A 26818-nucleotide genomic window follows, 5' to 3' on the forward strand; every position below is an offset into this window, starting at 1 on the left:
ACATTTCGTTCAAAAGAAATCGGGAGCCTCCACAAATCGATTAATCCCGCCCACGGCTTTCGATTCTTTTTTGACGCGTTCGTTGACAGCGGCACAAAGCGTCGCGTCGAACCGCCGCCCCGGGATTACGCACAACATAAACGACCCGAAAAAGTTTTCGAAGGATAGATTTAAGCCTTGATTGGAACCAGAACCAGTAAGAGAGTAGGGAAAGCAAGGTGAAAACTGTACAACCTAAATCAGCTTGTAATCCGGATGAGGGGCAAAAGTAGAAGAAAAGTTTCGCTCCCCTCGAGAAAACGCCCAAATTGATTGACGCTAATCTAATCCCGGGAATGTTCGGGGCCCGGAAAGGTGCAACCAAACTTTGATTAAAAACGGCCCCTTTTTCTCCCGCTCATTACAGATTCCTGGACAACATGAAGCTACCAAACTCGCAGCGTTCCTCCTCCCACCACAACAACAACAACTCCGGCTCGGGCTTCCACATCAGCGACATCCTGGGCCACAAACAGCAGGACAAACCCCGCAAACCGACCACCGAGGTGGTGGACGACGAAAGTACCGGCGACGAGGGCGTCATTCCGGTGACGGTCCGGCACCACAATGCCTCCGCCGGCGCCACCGACGCGGACAGTAACCATGGCAACATAACGCCCGCCAACAGCGACGACGACAGCAGCAGCCACAGCCGGAACGGCGCCAAGGTGCTGGACGCGAAGCGTTCGCTGGCCGAAGATCTGCACGCGCGCTTCACCGCCTACCATCCGCACCACCATCCGCTCTTCCCGGCCGCGGCGCGGCCCTGGCTGTACGAAACGTGCAATAACCTTACTGGTAAGTTTTGTATGCTCACTTTTTCTGTACAAGGGGAGTCGGGAATTGGCGCGGAGAACGGTCGGGATCGGGAGTTACGGCGGGTTGAAGTTGCGAGGTGACGGCAAGATGGCGGCTGCTGCGCTACGCGCGCTTGCTAATCAGTATTCATTGAGTCTGTGCCAACTGTCAATAAATCGTGTGAAAATCTGTTCCGAACCAAAACAGCAGCAAAGGGAGATCCATTACACATCCATTAAAATCCGGACCGCTTTCCCATTATTGACGGATTTATTACGCTTGCCTGCCCGCCAAAGGCGGCCACCACCAAGCGGAAGGATGTTTGCTCTGCTCACCCCAGAAGTACAAGGGGATTACCAGACCAGCGAACAAAGCAGGCCGCGTGAATGTTATTCAAATCGAGGCGGCGTGACTGACGTAACCGTCATTCGCGCTGACAGCTGCGCGCATAACGCATCGCCTACTCGGACAGCGTTACGCACTCAGCAAGTAGGCGTTGGGCACGTGGTTTTTCAGCTGTCATCCCAAACAAAGGGGGAGGCTTGACCGGCGTCCATAAAGGACGAAATTACACGAAAATTAACCAGAAATCAAAAAGCAATTCGTTTTCGAGCCTCGCACACCGGTTTCCCAAAATTTATGACTTCCTCCTAAACGTCGGGGAAATCAATTACAATCGATACCCAACAATGGGACTTTTTCACACCGACATAACCTCGAAATCGAGCCCACCGGAAGGATGACACCTCCGGTGGGGGAAAAGCCGGCAGCTGCTGCGCGCCGCAGTTTTAACTGCTTTTGTATTGAGAGAGAACACCATTTTTGTTACGCTCGATTCAAATCCCTTCTTTTTCCTTCTCTTTTTTTTCGTTGAATGGGAAAAGGGAATTTAACGTTTAACAAAAGCGCTCGGAGCTTAGAGAAAAATGGAGATTGAGACAGAGAGAGAGGTGTGATGATGGTAATAAATTGTTAGAAAATGGATGTGGATTGGGGTAGAAAAAACTGCATCTGCCCTCTAATAGTTTAGACGCGGAGGATTTTTTTTTGTTAAAGGGTGGTTTGGGAACCCTTCCCGAACCTAACCTTAAAAAATAGAAGTGAGTACAGTGAGTACGGCACTTTGAGAGGGTACTTCGCTTTCGATAGTTTAATCCGCAATCGTGACGCGTTTGACACACTTTGTTTGTTTAGCGGAAATGCAAGTTTTTTTCTGGGTTTTTCTTTCCCGTGTGTTAATTTTTTATCGGCGATGATTAATGGGTGCACCGTATTGCGATTAGATTTTTACGGGAGAAAATTTGTGCGATTTTGGCGTGAATAATTGGGTGAATAATGAGGAATCTTTTTAAAATTGAAAATAAATTGCTCAATTTAGGCTATTTTCTCGGTGGGATGAATGATTTATCCTTCAAATCTCAATTTCGATCGAATTCAATGGATACTGTTGAGTTTTTACGGTGGATAACATGTAAAATTTCAAAACCTTATAATTCGATATATAAACTCGTACAAATAAGGTTATCCAACGCCATTCCGGTTATGTCTACGTCATAATTAATTTGATTTTTTTTAAAGAGTTTTGAAATAATTGATAAAAAAAAAGTCAAACTCAAGGGAAATAGAAGTTTATATTGCAAAAAGAAGATTTTTACAGCACGAACTAATCATTTATCCAACATGGTTTACCGAGCTGAAAAAATATGAGGAGTGCGTTTCCAGATTTTATTGATGCATTTTTTCATTGATGAGTTTAATTTACAAGTTACAGTCAGTTAATTTAACGTACATAACCGATTTTAGAGTTGATTTCAACTGTTTTAGCGATGTTTATTCCGATTTTATTTTTTAAGTTTTTGTCGTTCGGCTCTGGTCGAGGTCGATGAAGGGCAAAAGAAAAAAAGTATATTTCAAATTTCAAGCCAGATTTCCGAAATTTCGAAACAAAAAGTATCGAAAAATGCTTTATACATGATAACAGTCATAGAACCATAAAAAAATTGCAAAATATAAATGAAATTTATAAAAACAAAATCTTTTCTAAAACTTCTACGTTTTTTACCGATCTGTGGCCACAGAATTCAAAATTTGCTCAGATTGCAAAAAGTTATTTTTGATTAAAAATGCATAAATAAGCATCCAAAAATCTATTCTGAGTAGTTTACAATCGATTTTACAAGTTTTTTCTAAGAAAATTTCAATTTTAGTTAGAAAAAGTTTTCAAAACGTACGATTTACCAGCAGGGATGCCAGATACACAGATTTGTCTGTGTTTCACAGACATTTGAGCTTGTGTCAGACATTTTTGTAGGTGCACAGATTTTTTTAAAAACTTCATTAAATTAAAATTTTGTAAAAATATCAATCGAAACTTATTTCTTTAGTCTTCAAATGCTTAAAAACACATTTTTTAAGGATTTCTATGACTGTAAATTGAAATATTTGAATTCTAGACAAATGCACAGACATACACAGACATTTAAAAAAATCATGTGGCATCCTTGTTTACCAGTAACAAAACAGATTAATGACGTTTGCTTGTCACAAGTTTTCATTTTCGTCAAGCTGAGTGCTGAAAAGTTTAACCTTTTTATACTTTTTTGAAGAAATGCTTTAAAGTTCAACTTTTATAAACTTGCAAAAATATTTTAGTTCTGAAAAGTATGCTGTTATATTGCTTCAGATTGAATAACAGGATTGCAAACAAATCTTTAATTCCTAGATATTTTATACTTTTTGCTTTTCAATTTGGACATAAACTTTGAAAAATGTTTGCAACGGCTTTGAAAAAAATAATTAAAATTTGAAATAATCTTTGCACCTATATTTTTTTCCACATTTCTTGAAGTTAATATCTGAGCTGTATGATTAGTGAAGCAAATTTAAAGAATATCATCAAATTTTTTTCTAGTTTTTTTTAAATTGTAAAAAATATCAACATTGATGTAACTTTTCTGTAGAAATTTTTATTTTACATCTAAAATAACTTTTTTGTCATTTTATTTAAAAAAAAAATATTCAAAGAGTACCATCATAGCATAAGGCTGGTACAAATATTTTTAAAAGTTTTTGTCACCCCCCCCCCCCCCCCCCCTTCAAAATTGGCCCGAAAAATCAGGGGGCAAAAAAAATATTTTTACAATAAACTTCAAAATTTTAATGAAAATTCAAGTGCAACCAGCTGAAATCAAATTAAAATACATTCTTCTGCGTTTTAAATCATTTTTAGCATGTTTGGGTTTCTTAAAAAATCTTAAGATTTTTTGAAAATTTTCGATTTACAATTTTTGTTTTTGTCAGATCTTAGATTTTTTGAAAACTAATGATTGCAAAACAACTGAACTAGTGTAAAATGCATTTTAAAACACTTTTTTCATTTAAATGTGAAGACTATGGCTTGTTATTTAAATTTTTATATTTTTTTGCCCCCCCTTGACCTCGGCCAGGGCCGAGGGACAAAAACTTTTTTAAATATTTGCATCGGCCTTATTGTCATCTGAAAACGAAAAAAAAAACCTTAAAAACAATTTTGATCTACTATATTTTTGCGTTAATCATGAAAATAAAAGGTCTTTAAGTTGAAATATTTAACTGAATGCAAATCAGCTTTAGACATCAAATTTCATCACCGCCATTTTGAGGGAATATAATCTAATTCTAAATCACATCAATGTAGTTTAGGGGTCATACGTAGACTCGACAATCAGAATTAAGAGAACGATTTTTTTTCGGGCTTCAATTTATTCAAAGATTTGATTATCCCAAGTGAAAAACACATGGTTAAAGTTTGCAAACAAGTGAAAGTATTTGTATTAATAAGTAGATGCTATAAAGGAACCAGAAAAAAAATAACAATTCTTTTAAAAACTAAAGATTCTTTTTACGAAAAACAAAAACAAGTTTAATGAAATGACAAATATTTGAAAATATTTTACAAGATTTCGCTGAAAAATACATTTTTTTTTAAGTATCTTTATTTAATAATTATCTTTACAACAGAACAAAAAACCTAAATCACTTCTCTGCAAGCTTAACCCCTAACGCTCGAGTCCTTTCCCCATTAAGCAACCCTTTCTCCTTCGTTCCCGCTCTCGTTACCCTACCCCAGTTCAGTCCCTAAGTGCAATCAATTTTCATTAACCTCAATCACGCTCTCACTCACAAATACACTCTCAAACCTCACACTCATTGAAGTCCTTGCAAGCGCGACCACTCCACCTTTGCTTGAAAATCGTTACAAGGACCTCTCACACACTGCTTTAGCTTTTCACGCCCTCCTCAGAACAGGATTTCCCAGCTTTCACTCACCCGAGAGAGAGAGCGAGCGAACCACTCACCGACTCAACTCAATGAAAACAGAGGGCACTCACCAACACTACTTCGATGGTGATTATCTCGTTTGAAGCGTCGTTTGAAGCACGCACTAACACACTCAAACGAACTCGTTTTGAAAAGGGGGCGTAGCACCAAAGAGTCGCCTTCTTTGATTTTAGACGCACCAAGTCAGCGTTGGAATTTTTAGGTTAGATTTTTCTTCACATTAATAATAAATGTGAGCCAGATGTCATTTATCAATTTCCGGCCGCCGTCGGCGGCGGCTGTGGTCAAGAAACACCTTTTGCCCCTTGCCGTCCAAACCAAACAAAGAGGGATTCAATTGTCCGTGACGATAAATTATCTGGCCGAGAAAAGAGCGTCCATTTCCGGTCTTCCGGTGCTTTGGGACGTCACACTGTGTGGTTTGTCCCCGGGGGGTTTGTCCCTCTGCCCACACCTATTCTGTTCTGTCACGTGGAATACTAATGAGGTTATGTTTTTCTCGGTTTTCTTTGCAGCATCCCAACAACAGCAGCATCAGCAGCGGCTAGCGCAGCAGATTTCGCCGGACAGCACTTCACCGGTGCACTCGGAGCGGTCCTATCTGGGCGGTCCGGGAGGCAATGGGGGCCAGTGTCCGCGGACGCCAAGCCCGGCGGATAGCCACTTGAACGCGGATGGCAACACTGAACACTCGGACGATGTGGACATCGAAGAAGGCTGCGACGAGATCGATATGCTGGAAGACACGGACGACGGTCCGGCGGATCGGTTGACGAACGGGTTGGGTGGCCACAAGAAGCGAAAACGGCGGGTTCTGTTTTCGAAGGCACAAACGTACGAGCTGGAGCGTCGGTTCCGGCAGCAGCGCTACCTGTCCGCTCCGGAGCGGGAACATTTGGCCTCGCTGATCCGGCTGACGCCGACGCAGGTCAAGATCTGGTTCCAGAACCATCGCTACAAGACGAAACGGGCCGCGCACGAGAAGGGCTCGATGGACGTGGGATCGCACCAGGGCGGAGGACTTCCGTCGCCCCGGCGGGTTGCCGTTCCGGTGCTGGTCCGCGATGGAAAGCCCTGCCTGGGGGGGAGCAAACCCCACGACATGATGGCCGCGGCCGTTCAGCAGGCCCACCTGGCACTGCCGCCGGGCTTTCAACATGCCAGCTTGCTGCACCACGCGGCGGCCACCGGCCGGTGGTGGCCCTGAATCCGGAACGCCCCGGCCATTTGTACATAGTCGTAGTTCAATTCGCCGTCGTCTTCGTCGTCCAGTCATCGGATCCGTGTTACGTGTAATCACAGATTTTAGCGAAAGTCCGCAGTTAGTCTTAGGCCGAACAAAGCAAAAGAGTCTATTTAATTATATGTATTTAGTTAATTTATAAGATTTTATTAAAATCAGGATTTCATTTCAACCAAAAAATAAGAAACGCTGGCAGCACTGCCCAACGCCTACTGCACCTAGTTTGCACTGCAATAACTTTACGTCGCGTTTTCAGAACCCCTCCCCCTCAGCAGTGCTGCCAGCGAACCCCAACAAAATCAACCATCTCTCAACAACCGTGTACCGAAAAATCATCAATAAAAGAAAATCCTCAAATCGAATAATAAAAAAAAACGCTTGAGTTTCATTTGTGAAGAGGCGGCTTCGCCGCCTGCTTTGACGATGGACAAAATCCTTCCTTAAAACTTCCGGCGACCAACCAAGTCACAAAGTCAAACTCGAAACCGGATGTCATTTCATTCCAGAAGAGCAGTTCTCTAGGATTTCGGTCATTCGATTTTTTTGTATTTTTTAATCCGACTGAAACTTTTTTGGTGCCTTCGGTCCATATAATTTTCCATACAAATTCGGCAGCTGTCCATACAAAAATGATGTATGAAAATTCAAAAATCTGTATCTTTTGAAGGAATTTTTTGATCGATTTGGTGTCTTCGGCAAAGTTGTAGGTATGGATACGGACTACACTGGAAAAAAATAATACACGGTAAAAAAAATTTGGTGATTTTTTTATTTAACTTTTTATCACTAAAACTTGATTTACAAAAAAACACTATTTTTAATTTTTTTTATTTTTTGATATGTTTTAGAAGGCATAAAATGCCAACTTTTCAGAAATTTCCAGGTTGTGCAAAAAATCACTGACCGAGTTATGAATTTTTTAATCAATACTGATTTTTTCAAAAAATCGAAATTTTGGTCGTAAAAATTTTTCAACTTCATTTTTCGATGTAAAATCAAATTTGCAATCAAAAAGTACTTTACTGAAATTTTGATAAAGTGCACCGTTTTCAAGTTATAGCCATATTTAAGTGACTTTTTTGAAAATAGTCGCAGTTTTTCATTTTTTTTAAATTAGTGCACATGTTTGCCCAGTTTTGAAAAAAATATTTTTGAAAAGCTGAGAAAATTCTCTATATTTTGCTTATTTGGACTTTGTTGATACGACCTTTAGTTGCTGAGATATTGCAATGCAAAGGTTTAAAAACAGGAAAATTGATGTTTTCTAAGTTTCACCCAAACAACCCACCATTTTCTATCGTCAATATCTCAGCAACTAATGGTCCGATTTTCAATGTTAATATATGAAACATTTGTGAAATTTTCCGATCTCTTCGAAAAAAATATTTTTGGAATTTTCAAATCAAGACTAACATTTCACAAAGGCCAAACATTCAATATTACGCCCTTTTAAAATGTTTGTCTTGATTTGAAAATTCCAAAAATATTTTTTTCGAAAAGATCGGAAAATTTCACAATTGTTTCATATATTAACATTGAAAATCGGACCATTAGTTGCTGAGATATTGACGATAGAAAATGGTGGGTTGTTTGGGTGAAACTTAGAAAACATCAATTTTCCTGTTTTTAAACCTTTGCATTGCAATATCTCAGCAACTAAAGGTCGTATCAACATAGTCCGAATAAGCAAAATATAGAGAATTTTCTCAGCTTTTCAAAAATATTTTTTTCAAAACTGGGCAAACATGTGCACTAATTTAAAAAAATGAAAAACTGCGACTATTTTCAAAAAAGTCACTTAAATATGGCTATAACTTGAAAACGGTGCACTTTATCAAAATTTTAGTAAAGTACTTTTTGATTGCAAATTTGATTTTACATCGAAAAATGAAGTTGAAAAATTTTTACGACCAAAATTTCGATTTTTTGAAAAAATCAGTATTGATTAAAAAATTCATAACTCGGTCAGTGATTTTTTGCACAACCTGGAAATTTCTGAAAAGTTGGCATTTTATGTCTTCTAAAACATATCAAAAAATAAAAAAAATTAAAAATAGTGTTTTTTTGTAAATCAAGTTTTAGTGATAAAAAGTTAAATAAAAAAATCACCAAATTTTTTTTTACCGTGTATTATTTTTTCCAGTGTAGTCCGTATCCATACCTACAACTTTGCCGAAGACACCAAATCGATCAAAAAATTCCTTCAAAAGATACAGATTTTTGAATTTTCATACATCATTTTTGTATGGACAGCTGCCGAATTTGTATGGAAAATGATATGGACAAACTAATGATGCAAAATGGCTTCTTTGGGCATACCGAAGGCACCAAAAAAGTTTCAGCCGGATTAAAAAATACAAAAATTAAAATTGAAGAAAAAAGACCGATTTCGTAGAGAATTGCTCAGAAGGAGAAAAAAAAACTCCAAATCTCGACAACAATTATCGATTTGGTTCGGTTGAGACCGATTCATCACCAAAGAACGACAAAAAACCCCTCCAACAATTCACTGACAATACAGAAAACTTCTTCAAAAAAAGGGCAATCCGAAATAAAAAAGAATCGTCCCTTTGCGGAGGAGGAAGTGCGACACAATGGGGACTCATGCAGGCTCAGCATCCGTCCAGTGTCCGGCAAAGCCTGGAAAGGACAAGCACAAATTGGATAATATGGGAACGTCGGTCTCGGTGCTTGTCGTCGTCATCGAAGTTGGCTGGGTGTGGGTGAGAATGTTTGGTTGTTTTTGACGCGAAGCGGTGTGTGAAGGACTCCTGCTGCGTTGTTCTCGTCGTTATGAATGGAGAGTTGTAGAGTTTTGAGTTTGTTTTGTTTGCAGTTCCGGATGTCCTTTGATTTGATTTTGTTTTTTTTTTGCCGTAAAGTCGTTCAACGAGCGGAATTATTAACACTTGAGATGAGAGGAAATAAATTGGAATTAAAGTCGAATTGAAATTCTTTTTGGAAAATAAACTCGCATTGATCGAAAAAAAGGACAATAGGCTTAGATTGAAAAGCAACATAATTTAAATCGAGTAAAAAGCATTCGGCATTTCTTTTTTCTTAAATTTTTATGTTTTTTTTTAATTTTAATTTATTTACGATTTTTTTGCAATTAAAGAACTTTCATTTCTCGATTTGGATGAAACTTTGCACATGCATGCTATGTGTCAAAAGTTTTTCCATACAAGTCTCCATACAATTTTTGGGGCTGGTCATACAAAATGGGTTTGTAAATGTCTGAAATTCTGTATCTTGAGAAGGGATTTTCTGATCGACTTAGTGTCTTCGGCAAAGTTGTATGTTATGGTTAGAACTTTTTGGAAAAAATAAGTACACGGAAAAATCCGATTTTTTATTCAACTTTTCACCATCACTAAAAGTTATGTTCCCAGAATACGTACTTTTAATTCGAAATTAATAGATAGCTTTTAGGTAAACATTTCGTCGCATGTGTGCTATCTTGTGACACGTCAGCTGTTTTACAAAATCGAAACGAAGATTTTCGAGTTCTTTTTGTATTTTTTTTGCATTTTATAAATGCTTCTTGAAAGAAATGCATCCGTGGAAAAAGTGTTCTTGAATAGCATAGAAAATTTCTATCAATTTTCCCTCCGGAACATTGAAAAATGGAAGTTTAACCCAGGGTGATCACTCAAATCCCATTTTCAAATTTCCGACTTTTCCAGACTTTTCCGTAAACTCCATTAATAGGTATTTTAAACTCTGTTCAAAATAAGTTAATATCAACCATCGAAAAAATCTAAACAAATTGAAAAAAAAAATACTATTTTTTTTTGTAAAAATAGAAACTCAACAACAAACTCCTTAAAAAATACTTTAACAAATGGAAGCACTCATTGTTTTGAATCAGAGTAGAAACATAAACAAATAATAGTTTTTGAAAAATAACCGAACGCTTAAAAATACTTAAAATTCCAATGTTAGTTTTTATAACGGGCAAACGTATAATTTTTTATACTTCATTTCAACTAGCAATGGCAAAAAGTTAAAGGTAACTGAATAAAACATTTTATTCTTAATTTGTTTAATCAAAGGACGCTTAAATCAAGATTACATGATTTCAAAAATTTAGAAAAAAATCTTGAAATTCGAAAAAAAAAATTTTTTTTAGTTCCCTTCTAAATTTTGTAAATATTGTTATTGATGCTGATTTATCCAGTTGTTAGTATTTAACTGTTTTATTTAAATAAAAAAAACAGTTTAATATCATTCCAACTTACTTTATGCATTTTGATCAGTAGTGCGGTGCCTGTGTGGACGCGCAGTCCTGTTTTTTCGTGTTATTTTTCGTCTCTTTTGTGTCGCTGTTTGGGTGGGGGACGCGAAGTCGTGATTATGCAGGGTAATTTTTTTTGTGTGCTTTTGTGTCGCTGTTCGTATGGGGTGAGTGATTGTAAAAGTAAATCTTTCCCAGTTCCTGAGGGGAACACCCTTGAAGAGTATTGGGGCCGGCATTTACAAAGCGGATTCAGTGGCAGTTTCATTCTCAACTTAATGTTAACATGTTAGGGTTAATGATAACATTCCATAGGTCGCCTCCCTTAGGTGTCGTGATAAGGTCCAGTTTGTGACGATACACTACCTTCCCTTTACTAAGCAATCGATTCCAGAAGGGAAAAGATCACCAGTTGTGTTGGTCCGAGCCGGGATTTGAACCCCGATCTACCGCTTACGAGGCGGAAGCGTTACCACTGGGCTACATGGCTCGGTCGGTGAGTGATTGTGGTAATCGAATTATAGTATCATTGGTGCGCTGGAAGTGGGGACACGAAATCGTGATTATTCAGGTTAATTTTTTTGTGTGCTTTTGTGTCGCTATTCGTATGGGGTGAGTGATTGTGGTAATCGAATAATAGCATCATTAGTGCGCTGGAAGTGGGGACGCGAAGTCGTGATTATGCAGGTTAATTTTTTTGTGTGCTTTTGTGTCGCTGTTCGTTTGGGGTGAGTGATTGTGGTAATCGAATAATAGCATGACGTACTGAATTATTTGTGTCTTGAGCGTAATTTTCGTTGAGTAATTGGTGTTTTTTGTGATTGTTTTTGGTGATCTTAATTAATTGTTTTGTGATTTTCAAAGCCCTTCCTATATCATCGTTGATCGGAAGGCACGGCGTCGGGTAAATTGTGTATAGTTTTTTGAATAAGGTTTTATTTTTTATGGTGAAAAAGCTATTTCTATATAATGATCGAAAGACGCACTGACATTTTGGATTAATTAAAAGTGGAGTGAAATAATTGTGTGTGGGTGACTTTGTGTGTCAACCAAAAAGACCTTCTCATAGCATCGTTGCTCGGAAGGCTCGCCGACGGGTCTGTTATGAAAGTCCTCCCCATAGCGTCGTAGCTCGGGAGGCATCGAAAAGCCAATACCTTATCCTACTAACCCAAAAAAATATTAATCACGTGATGCTTGAAGGAGATGCTGTGGATTCAACGGTCTCAAGCGGTATCAACAAGTATATAGCGAAAAACTATGTGCTTGATGAGTCTGCAACTTCAGCTATCGGACTAACATGCCTCCCTTTCGTTGAACTGCAGGCTTCTTGGGAGGGCGCCGGTATTGACTAATAAAGTAGGGATCTTCAGAGGTTAAACAGTGAACGGATGGTTGGCTCCCACTGATCATTTTTGATTCATTGTTTAACTTCAGCTGATCTGTCAATAACGGAGTAGCAGCTCATTGGCAGTCAACCATGCTCATGCTCATGCTCATGCTCATTCCAACTTACTTTATGCATTTTTTTATGTAAAATGTTCGAAGAGACAAATTCTTTAAACATATTTGTATTAACTTTAAAAAAAATCTTATTTTTTTTTGTTTAATGTTAATGTTTCAATTTTTTTTCCATTTTGAACGATCAGCGATTTGATTTTATCCGATATTTAAGTTTTCCGTATGTTTGGTATGTATGTAGCTATAATAATTCACCCATACTAAAGTTCAAGATTAACCTTTGGAAAAAAAATATTTCAAATAACTTAATTAATATTTTCCACCAAAAAAACCATTGCTAAACTTTAGTTTGGATCTTTTTTCAAATATTCAATTAATATTAAAACAGAATCATAACTTTAGGCTGGCCATAATCGTTAAAATTAGGTTCAATTTTTCTATTAGTTTTTCATTAACTTTGCTGTTGTTTTTAGTTAAATTTGTTACATGGATAAATCTTGTTTGATAAACACGAATACGTAAAATCTTTTGATTCATTCAAATGCATACAATATATGTTAGGATTTTTAATGTCTTTAATGGCCTTTTCATTCTGAAATAGATTGAAATAGTGAAAGGAACCTTTAATTTAAAGTAAGTTACTGAGGAAAACACGACTGAATTAAATTTGAAAATTGTACAAAAAATCACAAAATTATTCAAGAGTTAGAAAATAATTTTCAAACAAAAATGCTTGTGGTTTTCCGACTTTGCCCCACTTTATGACAAAAACAAATCAAAAATTGCCGACTTTTCCCAGATTTTTTGGGGAATTGGCGAATTCCCGACTTTTTCTCGACTTGAGTGGCCACCCTGCAGGTTTAGTTTCTGCCTCACAAAGATATTGAATCGATGAACATGGGGTTTTTATCAGCGTCACCTAATTAGCCAACTTTCGATGTCTCGAAACTGTAAAATGTAAAAAATAACTTTTATGAAATTTTCTGATCTTTTCAATAAGAATATTTCAAATGTGTTAAAATCCAATCTAAAATATTAAAAATATTAGCTACCTACTATGTTACGTAGAGTTGTTCATAACATAAAATAACATATTTTTGCCGAAGACAGCAAAACGTTTTGAGGCTTTATTGAGGAATCATAACTATTTTGACAAAGAACTTTGTCCTAAGGTTTCTATACGTGGTGTCAATCCAAAATTTTCGCGAAGCGAAAACGTTACGTGACGAATTCCCCTCTCGGCAAATTTCCCCTCTTTTTGGTGCACGCTGGTTGGATGAACGAACGTTTCCCAATCAGTCGATCGAGAGACGTGAGATTGATGTATCTAAAATCTCCCCCACTCCACCTCATAATTTTCGGATCGTCGACGAGCCAACAAAACTCGGCTCGGTCGGTCCCGAAAATTCATTCTATTGCTGGACGACGACGAGGACACATCAGAAGCAGATAGCCTGGTGGCCCGGTAGCAGACGGCCTGGAGGTCCCAGAGCAGATGGCTTGGGGCAAGGACCAGCTTAGACATGCCGGTCGCGTGAGTCGATCATTGGAACTGGCCACCACCTGGAGTGGCCGGAGGCCCCGCGGATGTTCCGATGGGGGGACATTTTCCGGACCGTAAGAGTTGTGGCAATATGGGTATCAAACTTTATGGTTTTTGATACCGGACATGAAATTTGACATTTTGGCAGTAGTGGCCACAATCCGGAGTGGCCGGAGGCCCCGCGGATGTTCCGATGGGGGGACATTTTCCGGACCGTAAGAGTTGTGGCAATATGGGTATCAAACTTTATGGTTTTTGATACCGGACATGAAATTTGACATTTTGGCAGTAGTGGCCACAATCCGGAGTGGCCGGAGGCCCCGCGGATGTTCCGATGGGGGGACATTTGCCGGACCGTAAGAGTTGGGGCAATATGGGTATCAAACTTTATGGTTTTTGATACTGGATATTAAATTTGACATTTCGGCAGTAGTGGCCACAATCCGGAGTGGCCGGAGGCCCCGCGGATGTTCCGATGGGGGGACATTTTCCGGACTGTAAGAGTTGGGGCAATATGGGTATCAATCTTTATGGTTTTTGATACTGGATATGAAATTTGACATTTCGGCAGTAGTGGCCACAATCCGGAGTGGCCGGAGGCCCCGCGGATGTTCCGATGGGGGGACATTTGCCGGACCGTAAGATTTGGGGCAATATGGGTATCAAACTTTATGGTTTTTGATACTGGATATGAAATTTGACATTTCGGCAGTAGTGGCCACAATCCGGAGTGGCCGGAGGCCCCGCGGATGTTCCGATGGGGGGACATTTTCCGGACCGTAAGAGTTGGGGCAATATGGGTATCAATCTTTATGGTTTTTGATACTGGATATGAAATTTGACATTTCGGCAGTAGTGGCCACAATCCGGAGTGGCCGGAGGCCCCGCGGATGTTCCGATGGGGGGACATTTGCCGGACCGTAAGATTTGGGGCAATATGGGTATCAAACTTTATGGTTTTTGATACTGGACATGAAATTTGACATTTTGGCAGTAGTGGCCACAATCCGGAGTGGCCGGAGGCCCCGCGGATGTTCCAATGGGGGGACATTTGCCGAACCGTAAGAGTTGGGGCAATATGGGTATCAAACTTTATGGTTTTTGATACTGGATATGAAATTTGACATTTTGGCAGTAGTTGCCACAATCTGGAGTGTCCGGAGGCCCCGCAGATGTTCCGATGTGGGGACATTTGCTGGACCGTAAGAGTTGGGGCAATATGGGTATCAAACTTTATGGTTTTTGATACTGGACATGAAATTTGACATTTTGGCAGTAGTGGCCACCACCCGGAGTGGCCGGAGGCCCCGCGGATGTTCCAATGGGGGGACATTTGCCGAACCGTAAGAGTTGGGGCAATATGGGTATCAAACTTTATGGTTTTTGATACTGGATATGAAATTTGACATTTTGGCAGTAGTTGCCACAATCTGGAGTGTCCGGAGGCCCCGCAGATGTTCCGATGTGGGGACATTTGCTGGACCGTAAGAGTTGGGGCAATATGGGTATCAAACTTTATGGTTTTTGATACCGGACATTAAATTTGACATTTTGGCAGTAGTGGCCACAATCCGGAGTGGCCGGAGACCCCGCGGATGTTCCGATGGAGGGACATTTGCCGAACCGTAAGAGTTGGGGGAATATGGGTATCAAACTTTAAGGATTTTGATACTGGACATGAAATTTGACATTTCGTTAGTAGTGGCCGGAGGCCCCGCGGATGTTCCGATGAGGGGACATTTGCCGGACCGTAAGAGTTGGGGCAATATGGGTATCAAACTTAATGATTTTTGATACTGGACATAAAAAGTTGCATTTGGCCATTATCTGAAATTAAGCAGTTAAAATATGCTAATGCTAAGCAGTTAAAATATATTGCTTATTAGGCAGGAAGTAATAAATAGACTACTGCGATGCACATTTTTTTGTGTCACTGTGAAAATCTGTTTCTGGAAATTTAGAATAACTATCTCGTAATCATTAAGAGCCCTGTAAAGGGTAGTTTTTAATGTCTGCTGTTCAAATTTCCTTTACTGCCGCCGATTGCTTGCAACAGCCTTGCAAAAATATTCCCGCATCTTGGTAACTTTCGAGTGGTGAAGGAAAGTAAATTGATTTCACTTCGATTTCTATTTCAGCTCCACTTGCAATTTCCGTCCCCTTAGTTCGATAGGACGGTTATTATAAGGGGGGAATTTGGACCGGACATTCTAATCGAAAATTTCAACAATCATCTTGCAAAGTTCTTTGTCATACTGGTCATGTGTAACATAACCACCTGCACCTTTTTTAGTCCAATTTCGAGCTGATAATCAAATAATTTTTAAATTTTGCAAAGAATTGTGTATATTTTCAAAAACGAACCTAATAACCGGTAAATAAATGGGTAAATTGATTATTGTTTATGATATATACATTGTTTATGAAGAAAACCACGATATATCAAACTTTTCTTTTGCAAAAAATTATCTATTTGTAGATTTTTGCAAAAGAAAAGTTTTATATATCGTGGTTTTCTTCATAAACAATGTGTATACCATAAACAATAATCAATACTCGAATATACCTATTAATTTACCGGTTATTAGGTTCGTTTTTGAAAATATACACAACTCCGTGCAAAATTCAAAAATTATTTGATTATCAACTTGAAATTGGACTTAAAAATAGTTATGACTCCTCAATAAAGCCTCAAAACGTTTTGCTGTCTTCGGCAAAAATATGTAATTTTATGTTATGAACAACTCTACGTAACATAGTAGGTAGCTAAAATGCTCACATTTTGAGTCATGGACAACCCTAGCACGGCGTAGGTACCCTGATAGACAAAAAAATACGAGTTCAATAATTTTGGCTCTGAAACACTCCGAAAAAATTTGTGCCCGATCGGAGAACTTTTTTTCTATTTATACTCTTTTTAATTGGAATTGATGTATGAAAAGCATGTTTCTCTTCAGTGTATTTCTATGGATTTTCCTACAATACATTACCTAAATATTTTGGTAAAAACAAACTTTAAACAAACAGTCTTAAATATCACTGATTTCATGCGTTTCTCATGTTCGCTACAATATAGTAAATTTTCAGTTTATGTAATTGAAATTTTGAATTTTTAATACGAGAGAAAGAGAAATTATGTCTACTTCTCTAGCAGTACAATTACATTTTACTTAGTGTCATTGTGAGTCACCTGTCCACAAGAACGGAACCACCGACACCGACGTAACACTCCATGTAAAAAATCTGCTGAAATGTGTCCCAGCACGACTCACCCCAATTACTTCCTTTGAATCACCCCTTGCCGATAAAAATATATTTCGCAACACTGCTCAACCCATTGTTTGCAAACAAAACGTAGTTTATGAATGAATCAGCTGATTTGTGTTTACAAACAAAATAGAATCAGTGTTGCCTTGCTAATACATTTTTCGAAAAACCGTTTGACAGCTCACCGGACTTACCGGAGGGGTGATGCAAAGAAGGGTCATCTTTTTTACTTGAGTGTTACGTCGGTGTCGGTGACGGAACAATCATCTATCATTTCTAGAGTAAATTTTCAAAAGGTCCTATGTGCAAAATCCTCATTCTGAGAAATTTCATGTTGAAGTTTTGTGTGAGTTTTTTAAATCCCATTTAAACACGTTTGAGTATTTTTGAATTCTAAAAACGCCAAAATGGACCTAAATCGATGCTTTTTATGTGTACTTAACGGGAATTATCAAAAGTCTAGTGGAACTGATTTCTAAAGCAATTTGTTTCATACGACCTGTGAGTGCACATAGGACACGTTACATAGGACAAATTTTACACATAGGACTTAGCACATTGGACCTAATTCGTGTAACATTGCACATAAGACTTTCCCAAATTAAATTCAAATCCTGATTAAAATAAAACAACTTTTTTATTATAATTATGTTTACCCCACACTCGCGCAACGTGTTGTCATCAGCTGATCGAGAGTATGAAATGTTTCAATGCTTCCAGAGCGGGAGAGAGAAACCGTTATGAGAATAAGTTGACCAATCAGCGCTTCCGTCGGCATCTGTCAGATAGGTGCTGGAAAATCGACCTATCCGGCAATGTAAATAATATTTTGCAGAGTACGCATAGAACTTTGGGTGTTTTGACAATTTTCGTTTGGGATTTTTGCTTTTTTCCCGTTTTTAAGTGTTTTTATTCTTTTCAAATTGAAACACTTGTGTTCAGGTAAGTTTTTATTCGAGTTTACAGTACGGTGACAGCTCGTAATTTATTCGTTTCTTCGCGTTTAATTTTTATTACAGACGATGACGACTGCTGATTCTCCTCTTGCATTCAGCTTATCAATCCCGTGTTCCTTCGTAGTTCGGCTCCTCGTGTGACATGATTAGAATTCCGTTCCATCTACGACCACCCCCGGGACGCACCCTCCACTCGCTGGTGAGGACATTTTCCTCAACGAAGCTGGCCGATTTATCCGGGACACAGGAAAAGAGCACCCGGCAAAAGATCAATTTCCACGAGCTTAAACATCCGAGCAAGGTTCCCCAGCGTCCACACAAATCTACGATTGACGGCCAGTCGACACCAACCCGCATCCCGGTGGACGCCCAAACGGTGCAGCTGCTGGAGCGGTTAAGCCTGGTGGATCTGGACAGCGCCGAGGCCCACCGGACGCTCGAGGACGCGATCGAGTTTGCGTCGCAGATTCTGTCCGTGGACACCGACGGCGTGGAACCGCTGTACACGGTGCTGGAGCGGGAGCGGTTGACGCTGCGCGAGGACCGCGTGTCCGACGGGAACATCCAGCAGGATGTGCTGAGGAATGCACGCGTTACCGAGGAGGAGAACTTTGTGGGAAGTAAGCGGGAGATGGTTGGTGGAAAGGGGATTGTGGGCTTCCGACAGCTGCTGGAAGCTTGTAGGGATAGTAAATTTGTAGCGCGTTCAATCCGTCGCCATCAAGAGTCGCCTTGGCGGAGAGGAACTCACGCTGGAACAGCTGGAACTCTTTCCGGCGGACGCCGCCGCCCTAGAGGAAGAGCTGGGGGACTTTCGATTCAAGGTGGGCCGAACCAGCAGTAAAAGGATTCGGCCCAGTATGCTGCGGCTGCGTCAGTGCGTCCACGTGGCCACGCTGCAGATCGTGCTGGATGCGTTTGAAAATGGCGGCGATGCAAGCGTGAGGATTCACCGCAAGCTGGCGCCGTTCAAGTGTGGTATCGTGTGTCTTTCCGACGGTAAGTACTGCGTTCTTGTTTCTGATTTGATTTGTAACAGTCTTTCTCGCTTTCCAGACCCCGCCCTAATGCCGGAGTTGCGCGACCTGGCCAAACACCTGTGTAACGTGCTGCGCAAAGCGAACCTTCCCGTGCTCGACTGCTCCGAGCGTAACGGCGGTCGTTCCCTGGCCAAACAGCTGCACCAGCTCGACTCGATTGCCGTCCCGTACTGCCTGCTGCTGTTGCGCGACCAGTGTCTTCTGAGTGGCCTCTTTCAGCTGCGGTCCCGCGACACCACCCTCAGCGAAACGATTCACATCTCGGATTTACCAGAATAAATTTTATTGAAAATAGTAACAAGTTGAGTTTAATAAATACAAACACACGCAATCGCAAGCTTAGAAGAAATCGCACAGGTATTGTCTCACGTTGAAGCCGACCTTCTTGCCGATATGCACGATAAAGACCATTCATACGGTGCACTGAAGACTGAGGCAAAGTTCAGGAACTTGAGATGAATCAGCGTTGAGATTTGCGCCAATAAGTTGCACGTCAGGCCGACCTTCTCGTCCAGAATGTCGTAAAAGATGGCCAACAGCCGGTCGATGGTGAACGCCTTCGGTCCCAGCTGGGTGGCCATCTTCTCCGACACCTTGGCCTTTGCGTTGACCGACTGGAGGCGCTTCTTCTGCTTGCCGTGATATTTCATAAACAGTCGTTTGTCCTCCTTGGCGGCGTTGTGACTCGCGAAGTACGCCGCAATCAGCAGGAACTTGGCGTAGAAGGGCAGTTCCAGGTTTTGCCCCAGCCGCTTCATCGTTTGTATCTGCTCGACGGATTCCGAAGAAGTCTGGCCGTCGACGGTGATGAGACGTAGTAACTTCTGGTTGATGTTCCCAATGCGCATGTAGATTGTCCCGAGGGCAAGTTTCATGGTTTTAAAAATGTTCCGCCAAAGCCGGGTCACGTCGTCCGCGGAAATCGTCCCGTCTAGCACCGGTTCGCAGTACTTGTGGAAGCACTCGAGCGCAACCAGCTGCAGCTCCTTCAAGTCGCGACACACCTTGAAGAACACGTTCAGAAAGATGTTGAGGTAGTTTTCGTAGAAATCGGGCGTCAGCATCTCCACAATCTTCAGACGCTTATCAATTTCCTCCTCCGACAAGTTGGCATGCTTGTAAGGCCTAAAAAGTACAACCAATCAGTACCACAAATCGCCCTCAAACATCCAAAATAACCCTTACTCCAACTCAATCCTTAATTTACCCCGCACCGCCTCGAAATCGGTCATCAGAATCACCAAAATGTCCTTCTTGCTGTACTCGGCCTCAAACCGCTTCACTACCGGCGCGAGCCCCGTCCTGACAAAGTACTTTTCAAACGGCAAATCCGACACGAGCAGCACGCACTGGCACGCACACGTTCAGCCGGGTCACCTCCGGCAGTCACAGCAATATTGGCAGCACGTTGTGGTCCATGTCGCGCACCCGTTCGGCATTCTCCAGCACGACGATGTAGCTTCGCAAGGGCGACAGTCGCGCCAGCTGGGCCACAAAGTCCTTCATGGAGTCGATGCTGGCCAGCGAGGCGTACCCGTTGGCCGCGCACGAGGCATGGCCGGTCAGCCGGTTCAGGATGGCCTTCGGCGAATCCTCGTCCCTACGGCGTCCAATCCCGGGTGCCACACATCTGAAATGAAATATGAAATTAAACGCAAGAAACACTTTTTTTTAATTTAATTATCAGCTGCCAAAACGCAGTCATCTCATTATTTTCTAGAAAAAAAACTTACCTGGACACAAGTATTCGGCTTAAAACACTTTTAAAACAAAAAAGCAAATAATTTAATTAAAACAACTGAATAGCCGCAAACATGGAAATTCCTATGTGCAAGATTGTTTACCTTGTCGGATAGGATGATTTTCCATCATGGACCTATCTGACAGATGCCTACGAGAGCACTGATTGGTCGATTTTCTCTCCTAACGGTTTCTCTCTCTCGCACTGCAAGCATTGAAACATTTCATATTATCGATCAGCTGATGACTACACGTTGCGCAAGGACTGGACAAACATGAAGATTGCAATATATTTTTGTTTCGGAGTTTCATAAAAAACGACTTAACAAATTAATTAAAAATCATGCACCTTGGTCATTTTTATATGAGCGTATATGCATCATAATTGAAAAATGATATAAATGGATCATAAGTTGAATTGCTAAGGTTCTATGTGCACGTTTGACCCAAATGCACATAGGACTCCCACGTGGTAAAACGACCTATAATTGTTTGGTGTAGAATTTATTGAGAATCGTTTTAGGTTGTTTTGTATTTTATCAATAACTGAAAAAATAAAAGGCTTTAAAAAAAATGGATCAGCGGAAAGTGTAGTTTTCGGCTTGCAGAATTTCATGCAATAAATAACTCAGTTTGTTTACTTTTGTCGCATAGGACCTTTTGAAAATTTACTCTAGATTTCTCAAACCAAAATTATCTTCCAGCACGTGCTCACTCGGGATCAATGGGTCATCGGAGCGTCGTCCAGCATTGATTAACTTCAGAACAAGAATTACCAACATGCAATACACATATTGATGTCCTGATTTTGGTTCCATTTCCCGGCAACGACGTTTAATCGAGCACGGAAAATGCAGCACCCGATACCATCGTCAAAGCCATCAAAGCAACCCTCGCGCACATTTTCCGTAATGTTCCACATTCCAACCGGAAGTACCATCAATCCCAGCACGCTGCTGCTGCTCCTGCAGTGGTGGTAATTTAACGCAACGGCTAATTGAGTTTTAAAGTTGATATTTTAATTGATTCCCGCGTGGGCGCTTCCTGGCACGTGTCACGTCCTTTGTGGTAGCGCCCCTCGCTCAATTTATTCGCCCTCGCTCGGGCTTGCTTGGATGTTCCTGGGGGAGATTACGTGATCGTGAATGTGAAATTAAGTTATCCGGCTGAAAATTTTCCCTCCTCACTCTCACGGGCGGTGAAAACACCTTTTCCTGTATCATTTTATCGCGTCCACACCCTCTGGCAGTCGGTTGCTTTCCCGGAAGGGAATCAATAAAATTGTGCAAATCATCCCGAGTGGTTCGCTTTATTCGAGGTTAGGTTTTTATGACGTTTCATATTCTTGTCCGCGGTAGATAAGCCTGGTCCACTTCATTTTCAGCTGCTAAGCTAGGCCTACTTCGTTTTTGGAAATCGATTTTGAATGTTTCATAGACCACCGTTCATAACTCATCACTATCATTATGGTTATTATCGGTTGGATTATCATCGTGTAGGGTTGTTCCAAGAATTGGCCGATTATGACTTTATCGGTCGATTTTAGGGGAAAGAAACCTTTAAATTTGATCGAAGAATCCAGTATTTTACAATGTCAAAACATGGCTGTTTTCCCCTAATATGAGCAGGAGAAACTGACCGTGCCCAACCCTATTCCATCGAAGAAAAAAAAAGACTGCTCTATTTTTTACACCACCCGAGAGGGGTTCTCTCCAAATGGACATCGGCGGAGAGATGTGCATCGACACCCGCCGCGGACACGTGCCACGTGTGCGGACGGCCACTTCAGAAAGTCATTTCCATATGCGTTGTTATTGTTGTTGGCTGAAGATGGCTCAAGTCAACCATAATGATGATAGCATGTTTTGCTTCCTTTTATGCCCTTGTGTGTGGTAATCTCCCTGCTGGAGTGAAGCCGTCGTCATGCAAATTGGTCATGTGCGTGTGATGCGTCGTTCACGGAAGTGCCCTTCGACGAGGTTTGAAAAGTAGACTACTTGGATGAACGAAAGTGTCAAAAGTGCGCAGCACTCCTCAAACCTCTCAAACAAAAGCAGGGCCATTTTACTCTTGATGGTTAGCTGAGTAGGCGGAATGTCAAAGACTAGCCCTTCCTCTCTGCTGAAGTTTTCAAAGCAATTGTTTTTAAAAGTTTTCTTGGTGAATATATAAAAATACACAATAAAAATTAAATACATGTCAAATTTGGCTACCCGAGCTTAGTAAACGATCCTGCTGGTTATTTCCTCCTCCGGATCACTGTCAAACAGTGCATGCTGGTTCGATTCGCTTTCAATCAGCTCACAGTCCTTCGACGGAAGTTCGTCCAGTCCATAGTTACTTCTGAAATCCAAATTTCCATTATCTCAAGTTCCTTTCAACAGTTCAAAAGATTCTTACAAAGCCGTTTTCATGTCTCGATTCTCCTTTTTCAAATGTTGCAGTATTTCCAGCAGTTTTAGACGATCTAATTTCAGATTCCTGAATTCTTCAGCACTTCCGTCAACATTATTCCACTCTTGTTTCATCTCCAGCAGTCGTGATCGTATCTTCAACAGGATATCGTCCGGCTTCTTGGCCTTCAAAAGCAATACGTTCTCATCACTCAGATTCTTCACCTCGGCACGAAGTGTCTTGATCTGAACGTCCTTCGTTCCAATCTCGCGAATTTTGTGCTTCGAATCCTGCTGCAGCTCGTCCAGCTTCCCGCACAGCTCGTGCAACCTCTGCGTTACAGCGCCATGCTCTTTCTTCAACCTCTCCAGCTTCGAGTCCCTCTCCATCGACTTCTCGCTCATGTCCATGATGTTCTTGCGCTTCTCCTTCAGCTCCTGTCTCAGATCGGCAATCGTTCGCAGGTTCTCCTTGTTCCGTTGCTCAAACTCCCTAATCGCCACATCCTTCACAAGACCTTCGTCCTCCAGCGCGTTAAACCTCTTCTCCAGCCCAACCAGCTTCCCCGTCTGCGCGTTGTACTTGTCCTCCAGCTTCTGGTACTCATCAACCATCACCTTCAGCTTAAACTCCGCCGCTTCCCCCGCTCCCTCACTCGGCGGACTTCCCACCTGCACCGCCGAATCAACCCGTTCCGTCTCATACCGACAAACCCGCGCCACTTCTTCCTCCAACCCACAATCACTCCCCGAACTCCTCGCCCCTCCTCCCACCAAAGCTTTCGACCGGCGATAACTCCGATACTGTTCGTCCACGTCGGCCCGATACCGCTCGAAGCTGCTGTCCTCCAGGTGGAGAACCCGCTCGGCCACCTCGCCATCGTTCTCTTCCCCGCGGGACAACCGACTCGCGGATCGGTACCGGCTGCTGGCAGTCGAGGGGCGATCGCGGCTCAGGTACGAGGGAAGCTTCCCCGGAGGGTGGATCCGGGCGACCGTGGTCTGCGGAGAGCTGGCAGTTTGGCGGAGGTTACTTCGGGAGATGGTGGAGGATTTTCGTGGGGAATCGGCTTCCACGAATGTGACCGTGGAGGGGCGTTTTACGATGCCGGAGTCGATTTTTGATGTGACGGTTTTCTTGGTTTTCTGGGCTGAAGCGGATTATTCAGGTTCAGAAGCACTTCAAAATTACATCAAAATTATGTACAGACCTTTCGAAGGTTTTTTGATCATCGTAGAGAATTGGGACTGAATTTCTTTTGAAAACTAAAAAGCGACAATTTGCACTTGAATTTTGACAGATAATTTGCATGCAGTAGTGTTTTAACAATGGCTACTTGTTTTTGTATCAATCTAAAATGTTTTTGAATGAAGAGGCTTGGTAGAAAGTTGGAAAAAATAGAAATTTCTTTTAAATTTATAGATTTATTAATGAAGCTTTTTAAAACATTCCCAAAACTCTCAAATCAACAAATAATATCAATAAAGTAGCGTAAAATTTTCCCACCAGAAAACAATCCCCGCCGGTTCCTTTATTGCCAAACTACACCGCTGAGACGAATAAGATATTCATAACACCTTCCCCGGTTCCACCCTCATGCCATCCAGGAAAAACCCATTAAATCTGAAATCACATCCCACGCACATAAAGCGCCGATCGACCTCATAAAAACACATAAAAAGACATCAAAACCCAACCCACCACAATCACCCCCACCCACGTCATTTCCCACCAAGTCCAAGTTGGTACAGTTGAGGGTGGTAATCATTCTTTTCATTCTTTTCACGGTGAACAATGTGAACAATATGTTTCCTGTCCCTCGCCCCGCCGTCCTTTAGTCTTCTCCGACAATTCCTCATTTTCACGTCCCGAAAGAGCTCCTGAATGTAGGCAACGAACCCACACATACAATAGAGAGTGAAAATTCACCACCCTCTTGGGTTTCATCTCTGAGCGAGGGTGGGCGTTGAAATCAGGGCAAACGAGCGTGTAAATGTTTGAAATTTATTTTAATTTTGGTACAATTTTTCATCACATTATATCCTCTTCTCTTTGGGCACATTAATTTAATGTTTGATTTTTTTCCCCGCTGGAAGCAGCTCATTGGCGGGTTTCTGTGGGAAATCGTTTTCTAGCTTAGGGAATGTTGTTTCAAAGCCTAAACTAAAAACTAAAAACTAAAAACTAAAAACTAAAAACTAAAAACTAAAAACTAAAAACTAAAAACTAAAAACTAAAAACTAAAAACTAAAAACTAAAAACTAAAAACTAAAAACTAAAAACTAAAAACTAAAAACTAAAAACTAAAAACTAAAAACTAAAAACTAAAAACTAAAAACTAAAAACTAAAAACTAAAAACTAAAAACTAAAAACTAAAAACTAAAAACTAAAAACTAAAAACTAATCTAATCTAATCTAATCTAATCTAATCTAACACAAACGCAGCCAGTCCGATGAAAGCATGCTGGAAAGTCTTGCGATTAGATTACGCCCCAAGCACTTTTCTTGTCAATATTAATAATTGCAGTACATCCGAGAACACCCGAAAATGAATTGCAAAAATTAAAGCGGCCAGCCCTACTGCGTTGTGTTTACCGCAGAGAGGATTCTGTGAACGGATCACATTTCACAGAATCTACAGGGGAGGAAGGATGCGTGGACATACCGTACCAAACGCTCCGAATCAGTTGTGGTTGGGTGTGTAAGTGTAAATTTGGCAAATAATGGGGTTCGTGGAAATGGAGAAATGGGGATTGGGAAAATGGAAGATGGAGAAGGGGTAGGAAAGATATTTCATTTAATCAATAGAATATAATTTATATTGGTATGGCATGGAAAAAAAAACATTGCAAAAAATTATGGAAAGATCTCACCAAAACCTGGATATCTTCAATAAGCAGCTTCAATCTTCATTTTCCTGCAACCGGAATTGGACACAGCCTGACGTAACCTTCTCTGGGTTCTTGATAGTTTTCAGTCGACGAACCGAATCAAATAGAATCTGCTTCCATTTAGGGGCTGTATAAGTGAAGGAACAGGCTCCGCAGGTTGCAAATAGCTTCTGGCTTTGCCGGAAAGGCTGGAACCATCAGGAAATCTTCACCGTTCCGCCATACTAAAAGGTTCACGGAGAGCTTCACTTTTGTCTTCAGCCACAGAAAGATTCTCTTACAGAATAAAGTCAACCGAAGAACAAATCCGAAACCGTCGTAGAATTTTGTAAAAATTGGCCAAAAGATGCCAACGAGAAATAACTTGAAAAAAAACCCCGAAGAAAACGTCAAATTTACGGCAGCGAAAAAAAAATTACGTCCAAACACGCCCATGGCTACTTCGATCCTCCGCAGCATTAACATGAATTTTTGCTAAGAAAAAAAAGATTGAATAAAAATAGAAGGCATATTTCTATTGTCAATTTGAAAATGTTTTAAAAGCGCTATACATTTAATGCGTTAATTTAATTTTGGCACACTAAAAAACGAAAGCGAATGACCCACAGGATTAAAGTTTCTCAAATAAAATCAACAAACAACAACAACTTAACAAAAACGTTATTGATGCCAAAATTGGGTCCTAAAATCGTCGCCATCGTGCTAACTTGTCGTACGTGCATTTTGGGCCAAATTGAGTTAAGAACGCCATTTTGTGCAGCTCACAATACCTCACCTTTTGACCTTCACAGATCCCCAAAATTCGATTTCAATCCTGAGATATTCAACAAAAACCGAAGAAACTCCGTACATTTTTGTCACTTTACATATGAAAGTAGTTTCAATCTT

At 40.9% G+C, this 26818-nt stretch overlaps 4 protein-coding genes and 1 pseudogene across 7 annotated transcripts in view; 3 read left to right on the forward strand and 2 right to left on the reverse strand.

Moving 5' to 3' along the window:
• Nucleotides 1-6612, forward strand: part of LOC120424715 (homeobox protein vnd) — a 43251-nt gene extending 36639 nt beyond the window's left edge. For 2 of the 4 annotated variants that reach the window (XM_052707109.1, XM_039588897.2), the window contains exons 2-3: nt 407-837; nt 5673-6612. In XM_052707109.1, the coding sequence (XP_052563069.1) occupies nt 420-837; nt 5673-6364 (1110 nt within the window). In that variant the 5' untranslated portion in view covers nt 407-419 and the 3' untranslated portion in view covers nt 6365-6612. Of the gene's footprint in view, nt 1-54; nt 205-406; nt 838-5672 lie in introns of those variants that run through there. The other 2 variants (XM_039588898.2, XM_039588899.2) reach the window with 2 other exon arrangements.
• Nucleotides 6613-17498: 10886 nt separating this feature from the next.
• Nucleotides 17499-18835, forward strand: LOC128092306 (glutamyl-tRNA(Gln) amidotransferase subunit C-4, mitochondrial-like). Its single transcript, XM_052707110.1, has 2 exons — nt 17499-17850; nt 17928-18835. The coding sequence occupies exon 2, from the start codon at nt 18007-18009 to the stop codon at nt 18706-18708; it is 702 nt and encodes a 233-aa protein (XP_052563070.1). The 5' UTR covers nt 17499-17850; nt 17928-18006; the 3' UTR covers nt 18709-18835.
• On the forward strand, nt 18584-19211 carry LOC120424711 (DNA polymerase subunit gamma-2, mitochondrial-like). Its single transcript, XM_052707111.1, has 2 exons — nt 18584-18863; nt 18921-19211. Exons 1-2 carry the CDS (start codon nt 18725-18727, stop codon nt 19181-19183), a joined length of 402 nt encoding a protein of 133 aa, XP_052563071.1. The 5' UTR covers nt 18584-18724; the 3' UTR covers nt 19184-19211.
• A 32-nt stretch (nt 19212-19243) lies between these two features.
• On the reverse strand, nt 19244-20507 carry LOC120424727 (origin recognition complex subunit 5-like; annotated as a pseudogene).
• A 2279-nt stretch (nt 20508-22786) lies between these two features.
• On the reverse strand, nt 22787-24404 carry LOC120424712 (uncharacterized). The gene is made up of 3 exons (XM_039588892.2): nt 24249-24404; nt 23045-24188; nt 22787-22987 (listed from the first exon to the last, which is right to left on the reverse strand). Exons 1-3 carry the CDS (start codon nt 24268-24270, stop codon nt 22864-22866), a joined length of 1290 nt encoding a protein of 429 aa, XP_039444826.1. The 5' UTR covers nt 24271-24404; the 3' UTR covers nt 22787-22863.
• Between the last annotated feature and the right edge of the window lie 2414 nt (nt 24405-26818).

Source organism: Culex pipiens, chromosome 2 (assembly GCF_016801865.2).
Source record: "Culex pipiens pallens isolate TS chromosome 2, TS_CPP_V2, whole genome shotgun sequence".
Classification (NCBI taxonomy): Eukaryota; Metazoa; Arthropoda; class Insecta; order Diptera; family Culicidae; genus Culex; species Culex pipiens.